At 39.5% G+C, this 12,317-nt stretch overlaps 1 protein-coding gene across 1 annotated transcript in view; it reads left to right on the top strand.

The window, feature by feature from the left end:
• Positions 1 to 12,317, top strand: part of COL5A2 (collagen type V alpha 2 chain) — a 738,909-nt gene that overhangs the window by 709,458 nt on the left and 17,134 nt on the right. Inside the window, exon 53 of the mRNA XM_044075160.1 lies at positions 10,970 to 11,212. Coding sequence (XP_043931095.1) covers positions 10,970 to 11,212 — 243 coding nt within the window. The remainder of the gene's footprint in view (positions 1 to 10,969; positions 11,213 to 12,317) is intronic.

Raw genomic sequence — 12,317 nt, 5'->3', positions numbered from 1 at the left:
ACTTGTGATTCTGAATGCTTGATGACCCTCACCTCTTGAACTCCTTCTGTACAGCTCTCCACCTGGTTTGCATCCCATTTATGTGATGACCAAGAGTAATGGATACCAATCATCCATCACCCTTCATCAGATTCTTAAAATTTGGAGGTGCATTGATTTTTGAAAAGGAGACAAACACGGATGCTAACCAAGCAGCTTATAACTTTTGCTTCATACCATATTACCTCCCAGGACTTGATTTACAGGAACATTAACATGCCAGCTGTCATACCTTATTACTTAAAAGGGGCCCATTTAAGTATGTGGTATATGCAGTTCTTATCAAGCTCAGTATAATCTTTATTTATTTCTGAACCTGAGCAGTTCCACTCTAGTCCTCACTCTCCAGTAATCTGCACATTCTGTAGTGTGCTTCCCTACTAAGCTATGTTTCACTAACTGAAATGTGTTTCTTAGCAGTTATTGTCTCCAGCTCCTTCTAGTACTTGGTTTATAAAAATATTAAACTTTGGAGTGTTAGTTGCCTGCCACTGTCTGATTCCTGTTAGTCTATAAGTTATGAAAACTACAGTCACTCACAATTACCCTAATCACCCAGCAAGAGGAACCTGTGATTTATTTATGTATTTATTTATTTATTCACTTAAATTTGGTAACCGGGTAAGTAGGCTGATCAATTGGCTGTTTTTAGCCATGAATCAGGCCCCAGAGGAGCAAAATATAAAAACAGTAAAAAAAGTGAATAACAAAAGTGAAAACACATTATACATCATATGATAAAAAATGTATTGTCATCGACATTATCTCCAACTTAGTGTCAAACAATACCTATGCTCTACCTACTGTAAATCAGTCCCCTGCTACGAATACTTCTAGAATGAGGGTAATACATATTATCTTGACTCCATGTCTCACTACTACTGTTTTAAACTTTACACTCCATCTGGTCTCTACCAACCTCATAAAGAAACTTCTACTAAAACTCAAACCCAGTTCAACCTCTGCAGATAACCATGCAGAATACCTTAAGCTTGCTGCTGAGGCTATAGCTTACCCAGTAAGTATTCCTCTCAACAGATCATCTCAGAATCATATGCCCCATGCATCTGGAAAAAGTCATATGTTATCCTACTTCACAAAGGAGGCAATTCGTCTGATCTGTCTAACTACTGCCCCATTGCTATCCTATCATCTTTGTCCAAAATACTTGAAAAATGTATCCATATACAAATCATTAATTATCTTGTCCTTGACACACTACTGTCCCCAACACAGCATGGCTTCAGACCACATCACAGCACATCAACCACAATGCTATCCTTCATGGATACCATAAATTATGCTAGAGATTCTTGTCAACTGGCTTTTGCACTGTTTCTAGACCTCTCTAAGGCATTTGATACAGTCTCACACATTAAGCTATTATTCAAACTTTCCTCTCTTAGTCTCACATCCCCCTCTCTTGCATGGTTTAAAAGTTGTCTGTTGGACAGATAGTCAGTTATGTGGGATGGCTCTCTTCCTCCCTTCCTACCAAATATCACAGGGGTACCCCAAGGCTCCATCCTTGGGTCCCTTCTGTATAACATCTTTATAAATAATCTTCATTTATCCTCTACGAAATCCAAAGTAATCCAATATGTTGATGACTCAGCTATTATTTGTTCATCAGATAACCTAACTGACCTGCAACTCATAACCCAAGAAGCTTTTTCATCTGTTGAACTCAGATCAACAACTCCTAATTGCTACTTACCAGTAATAAAACAAAACTCCTACTTTTTCTCCCAAAAGGGTAAATAGGAAATACAGCAAATTTTAAAACTCATCCCTAAATACCACTGTAATTGAAGCAGTCCCATTCACTAATTTGCTAGATGCAATCGTCAATGAAAACCTAAAGTTTGATCTCCATAAAACACCAGAAACTAGGCATTCCCTACAGACATTCACCTTTCCATAACCAGTCCACCAGAATCACTCTTGCTAAAACATAGCTATTATCTTCCCTGCTATATGGCACAAATATCATTACCAATCTCCAGATCTCCCTCTTATCAAAACTTGAAGCCTGCTACAGTAAAATAGCAAAGGTTGCCACATTCTCTCCTTATTCTACTCACCAATGTACCTCTCTCCAATCTTTGAGATGGCCAGAGTTACCTCAACGTCTAACCTTCATACAACTCTTAACAGCCCACAACGTTATATATAAACCTACTGCCTGTCCTGTTCTAACCCATGTTCTTCCTAGCTACCTTCCCACTAGATCTCTAAGATCCAAAGACAAACAACTTATATCAGTTCACAAGGCCAATACAAATGCTGGAAAATGCCTCTACTCCCATTACATTACCAAAGCCTGGAATGATCTTCCCACAAATATTAGAAAAAAACCTCCAACTTTCTCTCATTTAAATATACATTGAAAGAATTCTTAAGCAAAGCATGGATCTGTTCCTGCTCTAATCCCACTTAATACTATATCCCTTTCACCTTAACTACCTCTACAACAACCTTTGTACCTTTAACTGCCTGATCAACAACCTTGCTCCTTACTATACTTTCACTACATTCTCTCCCTCCTACTTCTATTTTTGTTTATGCATGCATATTGACTACATCTCTGTGACTGTTACTCCTTACTCCTCTCATCACACATCAGCTACTGTTATTGCACTTTCCATTTTCGCTTCTTCACTCTCTCATCTTCTCCTCTGCTTCTCCTAGTATTGTTTGTCCTTTCCTTTTTCCTTTTCAAATAATTAATAAATTGTCATAAAATTCCTCTTGCAACCTTGCAAATATATGACATATCTGTTCCATGGCAATTTTTGGCATATGCATATATGGGTTCACTATGAAATCTTGAAATACTGAAATCCCGAATTTCAGTATTTCGAAATTACATAGCCGAAACCTTCAAATCCCAAAAACCCATAGTCGCGAAACTCAAAATCCCGAACCTACACTACACACAAAGCACACACATAAACATACACACAACTTCCCCTACAAGCACACAGACAAACCTAGACCACATATAAGCAGGGGGGCAAGCCCCCCTGCACCCTCCATGTGGAGGCAAGCCCCCCACCCCCCCCTACTTATATATATACTAACTTCGAGATTGCACAATCAGACACATAAAGGTAACTCACAACCACACATTTCACAGTCCCTCGTACACACACTTCACAGTCACAACACACACTGACATACACTAAAGCCCCTAACCAACACACTTACACATACATACATACCCGAACTAACACCTAACCATTCACACACCGCAACACCAGAAGTGCAAATTCAAAATCTCTGTACTTCGGGATTTTGAATTTCGCACTTCTGGTGTTTTGGGATTTCAAGGCTTCTGTGTTATAATTTCGAAATACTGAAATTCGGGATTTCAGTATTTCAAAATTATGAATGGAACCCGGAGATATATATATATATATATATATATATATATATATATATATATATATTTTTTTTTTTTTTTTTGTGTGATCCTAGGACCCCAGTCAGACTTTCCCGATAAACAAATATCATATAAATAAATACATAAATAAATAAATAAATTAATCAATCAATCAAAAGTAAATACATATAGAAGAAAGGGTAGTAACAAATATTTACAATATTTCAAGCAATGTTGAACTATTTGCAATATTTACAAAATTTACAAGGTAGAAGTTTCTTAGCAGAGTGATACCTATATGCAGTACCTTTTCTAAATACCTTTAAAGTATTCCTGTGCTTGCCAGATTATGATCCATGATCTAAGGTTGTACTGTTTCAGCTTCTTCAGAAGGAAACATAACCTGAAGAACTGACATAAATGCAAGTTCTTCAACATGGCTTCTTGGAAATGTAGGAGAAAAAAGTTCATATTCTATCTTAGCTGTGACAACATGGCAGTTGAGGCCATCCCTCAGTAAAGAGATTAGAAAGAGGGTCTCTTTCATGTTTCTACCAGAGCAATATGAGGAAGTAAGGGAACTGAATACCAGACCTGCAGCATATTCTTCTCCTGAAACAGTAGAAGCCACCTGTGGTCCCCCTCAGGAACTATGATGTCCCCCTTGACTAGCAAGGGCTTGAGTTTGTACCTACAGTCAACTGATGATGAAAGGAATGTAGGAGATGCAACCTTGACAGCCACTTTAGAAGCATACAGTTTAGAGTATCCATACTGCTTTTTCATAGTAGAAGATCCATGGACTATCTTTCATAGGTCTGTACTCATATAAAATGCACTATGACTTCCCCAGATTATGCATGGAGGTTGTATTGGACAAGGGAGTCTTATCCCCAGGCACCCTGAATCATATTAGCTTTCCAGCCAGTGCTGAGGTGAGTTTTGCTTGTCCTTTTGTGTCATTTGGACTCAAGGCATCAGCCCGGACATACATCAGTTGTCATATGTTTCAAGAGAGCTATCTTTACTGGGCAGGAATGCACCTTTGAGGAAAACAGGCTGATATTAGGACTAGATCCTGTGCATGTCTGTCAGCATCTACTGTCACCTTAGTTACCTTTCTTAGTACCAGATCCTCACTACCTGTACTTAGCACAAACCTATGAATGCCTTGTTAGATCAGGTAAGGGAAGTTCTCCTTCTTTCTCTTCCTAATTGTCCAAAAGTATATGGCTCAGAGAATCCAGAGATGATTGTTTTTGGCAAGAATGTTGTTGTTGTTGTTGTTGTTGTGTCTTTCGGCTTATCCCAGTTAGGGGTCACCACAGTGGATCTCCGATCCGCTAATGTTTGGTAGTGGATTTTTACGTGCTGAGTTACCAGCCCTGATGCACAACCTTCAACGAAGGCATGCCCATTCACGCATCCCTACACACAGAGGACGCTCTAGCTGAGAATCGAACAGGACAACGTCTTGCTGTGAGGTGACAACGCTTTGGCAAGAATAATGAAATGAAATTCCTCCATCGATTCCCATCAGATAACCTTCTTATGCAGAGGCTCTCAATATCTTTATGTCCATTATGGGCTCTGCTATTGCTCCTCTACCTTCCCACAAAAAAAGTCAAAACAGTCTCTGAGCAAGAAGGAGACGGAACACTGGGCCATTGCACCAATGTGCCCTTTCTGCTTGGATGCTAGTTATACAACATGACAACATTCAGATTCTGGCCCTTCTGCACAACTGGAAAACAATGATCTGTTGACACTCCAAACCTCAGATGGAATGGAGTCAACTCTTTACTACACAACCTAGTGAGAATCTTGTTTGATCTCATCGGTTTAACATAAACTCTAGAGACAAAAGCATCTTTCGCGCTTTCCTTCTGATATGAAGCATATAGACTTGGATGTTGTTTGCAGGAAGGGGTTTCTCTTTTGTGACAATTGGCTTCACTTCTCCATTTATTTGTCTCACTTCTCCACATATTAGTCATTCCTAGTGGATCAGATAATGGAGAAGCTGAAAGTCCTTCCCGAGGCAGCTGTAATCATAGTATTTGCAAAACAACCTTATGATGGCTCTTCCAACCAGCTTTCATATAACCTGCTGTAGTTTGTACTGACATTATGCCAAGGACAGCATGTTTGGAAATAGGTCTGCTCCAGACAGAGTGGATTAGGTTCCTGTTTAAATATGATCAACTCAAGTTATTTTGCATTTGGTCAGGCCTCCCTGATTTTGGATGATGACCTTCAAAAAGAGTTTACAGATTTGACCAAAGAGGAAGGTCTTTGTGAAACCCCAGTTCTTCCTCCAGGTCTCAACAGTTTCCTACAAATAATAATTAGCATCATGGAGACTGAGAAAGGATACCAAGAATTAGGTAGCATTACCTCCCCCTGGATGTGTTGGCCAGTTTTACAGCATAGCTGATTTCACTGGCCAAAGAAGTACAGCTGTGAATACCATCTAAGACTGCCTGTGAAGGGCATTTTCTCCTATTTTTCTCCCAGTCCATGAAGGACTGTTGTGTACTGGAAATTCTTACAGCCACATCAAATGACTGTTATCTCTTCCAACAGAAAGAGCCATAGTTCTCCACACGCTATTAAAAGAGGCCCAGAGGCAGCTTCACAAAGGGGCTGTAAAGTCTGTTCTCCTGAGAGAGAGAACCACATAGTACTGCTTCCATCGTTTCTCTAATAATGAAGGAAATGGGAGATTTCTAGCCATCTTGGGTCTCAATGATTTTAGTGATCATCATATAGTATGTTATCTTTCAAACTGTGACTCTTTAGGAGGACTGCAGGATCCCTGGGTGGTGTCACTAGAGACATAGCCATCTTTTGTTGCATTTCAGCCTGGCATGCACATAAGAGTTTCCTTATGTGGCTCCTTTTGCACATTTGCAGTACAAAGTGTTGCTCTTTTTTACTACAGTGCTATTTGCTTCAGAGTTCTTACCAGAGAAGAACCTTCATACATTCACATTTCTTGATGACTGGCTTATAGTAGTCCCTCTCTGGTGGCATCTATGTCTTATTTTCAGACTCAGCTAGTCTCCATACAGTGGAAGAAATCTCTGAGCTGAGATACAGGATTTCCTTTATCACAGTAGACCTGTTTTTTCTTTTCAGTATCAGTCATTCCTGTGCATTAAGATGGCCAAAGGAAATTATGGGCTTGCTGCCAATAGTTTGATACCTCTTTGGTCTTTTTAGCAACCATGGTCTTGACAGTTTACGTTGTATACCTGAGAATGTGGATGTTTCAGTAGACTGTGAAGTGCCAGTGACTACAAAGTCATTGTAATATAATAAACATTTCTTTACATCTGTCTCTTATCATTAGGGCCTTGAGTGAGTGGTATTGCTGTCCTTTACTTCCTGCACCAAAACCAATCACACTTCTCAGTGGTTAATGTTTATTTCAGGAGGTGGGAATCTTAACAGGCTCCTTCCTGTTTCATAAAAATTAAGTCATAAACCACTTGGAGCTATGAGTAAGGGTCCTCACCTTAAAAGGTCTGGTAGAGGATTAGAGAACAGAGGTCCTCCTGCTTTGTTCAAACAGTGATTTAGTAGATTATCAGATATGAAGGCACACCTCTCTATGCTCCTCTCAACAGAGTGACTAGGCATAGAGATCTAGCAGTGGGACATGGACAGTGGTCATGCTGACAGCTATTCACATTTTGCAGGCTGTAAATACTGTGTCAGAGTTCTTGAAACAGAACACGATTCCTGACTTGGGATTCAGGAATTCTGTCCTATCAAAATCGTCTGAGAGATTGGCCTGTTTACCACAAAGGAGAATGTAATGTTGTCCCTGTTCTGCTTAGTTCAGTTGGACAAGACGAAGTCGATGGGAATGCTCTTGAATACCTTTCCTCCATTTTCGCTTCTTCCATGTCATATCATAAGATTCAGTGAAGAGAAACTAAGATTTGTCACCATTACCCCTTGATGGACAGGAATATTAAGAATATTGTGTTTTCAGTCTCTTAGGTCTTATATTCTTCTCAGCACATGCCCTGGAAGTCCATTTCCGCTGCAGTTAAGTCTAGCACTACCTCGGGGGCTGGCTCCTCATTTAGATATCTTGTTACAGCCAGATGATGCAGCTGTGATCTTGGGAAACAGCGGAACAGCTATGAATCCTTACTGTCATCAAACTTAATCTTCTGAGGGGATCAGGTTCTCTATCAAAGCAGAGAGGTATCACATGCTGTCCTAGTTTGTGAGATTGTGGGTGGTTTTGTCACATTTATGTCAACTTTCCTAAGGCAACTATACTGATTAATAGTGGAAAAGAGTATTGTGGAAAAACACTTTCACTGATACCTTAAAAAAGCTGCCTGCATGGGGGGGCTCACCTCCACACTCTTAGTTTAAATGTTCAGAGTTCACTGTCACACAACAGTAGTGAAAAGGACAACTTTAATGAGGACTGAAGGTGGCTTTCAGTAATATTGACACGCACGACTGACATTTGCACAACTGGCTTTTGTACACCTGTCAGACTCCTATTCTGACTTACCCCAGAAAATAGTTACTCCATAATCATTACAGATTTTCTCTGGTTTCACTGCAAATCACAACAGTATAGAGATTAGAAATGTAGCTTAATACTGATTGGATAAGCACTTCCTTAAAAGAGTTCTGCATCTTTGCCCAACTTTGAATATCCCCTTCTGCTTGGGACTTAATTTACAACTTTCCCATCCCCATTTGAACCGGCTAGTTTGCCAGGCTGGAACATCATATCTTGCTCCTTTCAACTAAGCTGAAGGCCATTTTTTAGTGATTCCAATTTGAACTTTAGCAAGGATCAGCTATTACATAAGGGTAAATCGTGTTTCCTTCTAAAAGTGATTTCAAAACTGACCTTAAGCTAGTTTACTCATCTCAATGCTCACATTTTAAATTGAGAAAAGCAGAATTTAGGAGAAAAAGAGCCTGTCACAGTCTGCATGTACACTACTATGTCAGATTACCTGAAGTTGGCATATGAATTCAGGAAGAAGGAGCAGCTGCTGATATCCATTATTCCAGGAAGAAAGGGTGTAGTAGGTGCTAAACAAATCCTTCCTCTTGCCCATTTACCATCACGTAATTAATCACCCACTGGTAAATGCCACTGTCAAATGACACTCCAGCAGAGGTGGCGTCTACTAAAATGTCTTCAATGCAAACACTTAATCATAGATTCTTATCATCATTGAGAATGATTTATTTGAGCATGTTTCCCAGACTTAGGCCTTGTTTAGCAGTCAATGTCTGAGAATGTAGCCTTTTCAGCCCTAAACTGCAGGCCTAATGTTGGCTTCAGTTTGTTGGAAGACTATTTTTTTTATCTATTTTATTGACATGATTTGCTAACCATCATCCCTCCCATAACCTAGCAGATCCGCTCATCCCTCCTTAGGTAATAGCAGGTCATAAAGGTCATCATCAAGCAGCCTTCATGGTTTCCCTGTAGCCCTATCTCTCCGATCTCCATGGAAGCATGATGCTCATGGCCTTAATGTATACCCATTCCTTTGTACATGCAGATCTCTGCTGCAGCACATAACACTGACTGCAGGGCTGACATATCTCCCACAGTGAAAGTCAGCAGGGCACAGGACTGAGTTTCCTTCCCACACTCCCAAGATGGGTGAGCACACAGTGGCTGATTACTCCCACCTTTCTACTCTGGTTTCTTTAGTGCCTAGGTTACCAATCAATCCTATGTCATCTACTTATGGGAAGATTTAATTATCAGTATTTGGAATTCATCCTAAGTTTTGATACACAAATCTCAAGTCAGAGATTTCATATGCATACTCATTATGTCCACCCTCTGCTTGGCTAATATCTCCATCCTATCACAGGGGAGGATTTTTCTTTGGTTAGACAAATATATATATTATTTTATTTTCTGCCTTTCAGTCTGTGCTCACTCTATGGATGGGATCAAACCGAGTGGCACAGGTGATGAGAACAATGTCCCCATGTACGATAACACAGCATGTGACAGCAGGAGGCTGTGGGATTAAGTGAATAGTCACAAATTCTCTTGGCTTAAAATATCAGAAGAAGAATAAATATCAGCCAATGCCCACTGCAAGTCTTCCTAGCAAATCTACTGTAATAGTGAGGATACATCTATTTTTCTGACTTGGAAAACTTACATAGGTTCATAGGTGTGTACTAGGCTAATGGCCCTGGAGTCTTTACAAGCCTAGCCCCCAAAAAATTTGCCCTGGCACCATGCCACCCGATGTTAGTTCACAGTACCTCTATCCAGTAGGGCAACTGGAGTGATCCCTGGGGTGATCTTTCTGTTACCCATCCATTCATCGAGATTTCTCTTGAAGAGAGCCAGTGAGGTGCTCTGCTTGACATAAATGGGTAGCTTATTCCAGAGTATGGGCAGTCTTTGGGAGATGAACCTGTCCCTCCAGCATGTTCTGTTCATTATGGTAATGAGGTTGTGATCTCTGAAGTGTGATGTGGGGGATTGGGATTTCTTTAGGTGTAGCATTTCAAGTAGGGCTGGGTTGGACATGGCTTTGTAAGTCATGCAGAGATCACCTCTAAGTAGACGATAAGTGACTGAGAACAGCTGAAATTTCTTGAGTCTGCCCATGCAGCTCATGTGTTCAAGGCCTAGGATCCTTTTTGTGAGGTACTTTTGTGGCCTCTCCAGCTCTTGTAGGTGTCTGGTCAGGTACATGCCAAACGGGGCAGTATTTATTTTATTTATTTTACATTTTTTAACCGGGTTAGTCTGGCTGAGCTTTTGGGTCATTTTGAGCAGAGACCTGGGGAAAAAAGCTCCGCAGGACTAGAAAACAATTTATTAAATTTTAGTAACATAGTAGTAACAATCAGCTATAGGATCTTACAAGCAGAGACCTGGGGAGAAAAAAAGCTCCTCAGGCAATTCAATTATACAGAGTATTAACATTTGGCAGACAAGTATGTGAGTTGTTACAAACAAGGTTTTAAACAATTAGCAGAAGAAAATGTGACTAGTTACAATACTATTTAAGCTGCTTAGAGCAAAATGAGTTAATAGTCAGGCAGATGCTTATTTAAAGTGGGTAGGATCTAGTCGTATAGGAGTTTGGAAACAAGAAAGGAAAGTAAGAATGGCTAGTAGGAGATGTAGGGGAGGTAGAGTATAGTAGACAGGCTAGACAGGTAGGTTGTTTTGAGACTGTAAGAATTAAGAGGAAGGGAAGAGGTAGAAGAGGCAGGGGAATAGTGTTAGAGATACGTTAAGAGTGAGGTGGTGAAATATGTGAAAGGATGGTGGTTTCAGGGTGATTGGCTACAGTGGCAAGACCACTTTGTTTTTAGGTTATATTTGATGATTGTTCTAATGAGGGTTGAGTAGAGAGGGATGATGACCTCTTTCTTCCTGGATGCGAAACCTTAGGTCTTTATATATTTTATTTGTTAGCAGCTATGAATATTATATTACTATAATATAGGAATCCTATTAAATATTTACTACCTTATCCATTAAGAGTAAATATTTTTCCTTTGCAGTTTTTCTATGGTAACAAGAGCCAGTCAGCAAATACAGCCAAAACCCAACTGACATTCCTTCGCCTGCTGTCAAAAGAAGCATCTCAGAATATAACATATCACTGCAAGAACAGCATTGGTTACATGGATGCAAAAACTGGCAATCTAAAGAAAGCAATAGTTCTCAGAGGAGCGAATGATGTGGAAATCAAGGCAGAAGGCAACAACCGATTCAGATACACTGTCATCGAAGACAGCTGCACTGTAAGATCTGTTTTTTTTTTCTTTTTTTCTTTTTTTTTTTTTTTTAGGTATTAGTTCATGTATTTTGTATGTATGTCTTTATGCATTTATTTAGGTAGCTGTATTCTTTGTTGGGTAAAAAACATTGCACACAATTCTGTGTGTCATGGAGTTGCCGGGAAATCTTTGGTACTCAAATGAAAAGTTCAGTTATTATTTTTTATTTGCATTTGTTGACTGGTAGAGTCCAAATGAGTAAAAAAATAATATACCAAGTATTTCTTACATGTTTACAGTAAGCAAATTAAGGCTATGAACATCAGTGTTTAAACATGAGTCTATAAAATAGTTAAAATTAAATTACTTGGAAATTTAATTTTACTAGTACAGTCACAGGACTTACTGCTTCTAAGTGGGAATCTGGCATAAACATAAAATCCACAGAACAGTAAATGTAGTAAAGTTCATCTGAAATCAAGATACACAACAGAAAGAGTAGAGCATAGGAAGGACAGAAAGCAGAAAAATGAAAAATATTGGTTGTGAATAAAAGTGCTTGCCAGATGAAGTAAATCATTGGATTAGAATCTTTACTGCTATCTTCTAAGTTAGGAGAAAGTACATAGTGTTCATTACTGACTGTTCTGCAGTACAAATCAGAAGGGGACTCTCTCTCTCTCTCTCTCTCTCTCTATATATATATATATATATATATATATACATAATGTGTGTGTGTGTGTGTGTGTACAGACATACACACATAGACAAATATTTGTGTGATACACACACACACACACACACACACACACACACACACACACACACACACACACACACACAAAATACAGAGAAACCTGGATATGTTCCAAGCACAGTAATGGCACTTTTCAGTATTTCAGTATTTCAGAATAACCCCCGCCCCATATACAGTTCAAAGGATGACCACATGAAAGGCCAAGTTAAAGGACCTAAAGAGTAGGATGAGACAGAACAATCAAAGGCAAGGCAGACATCTGGATACCCAGGAAGCCAAGGATTTGTATGGATTCCTTGAGGAACATTTACTGATGGTGCCAATTCTATGTCCAGCTTCACCTATTGTAGTTTAAAAGGCTCACTGCACTAT

The sequence above is a fragment of the Protopterus annectens genome, chromosome 6.part0 (assembly GCF_019279795.1).
Source record: "Protopterus annectens isolate FY-2018-M chromosome 6.part0, PAN1.0, whole genome shotgun sequence".
In the NCBI taxonomy this organism is placed as follows: Eukaryota; Metazoa; Chordata; order Ceratodontiformes; family Protopteridae; genus Protopterus; species Protopterus annectens.
The sequence above is the reverse complement of the archived record's forward strand: the minus strand, read 5'-3'. Positions and strand labels throughout refer to the sequence as shown.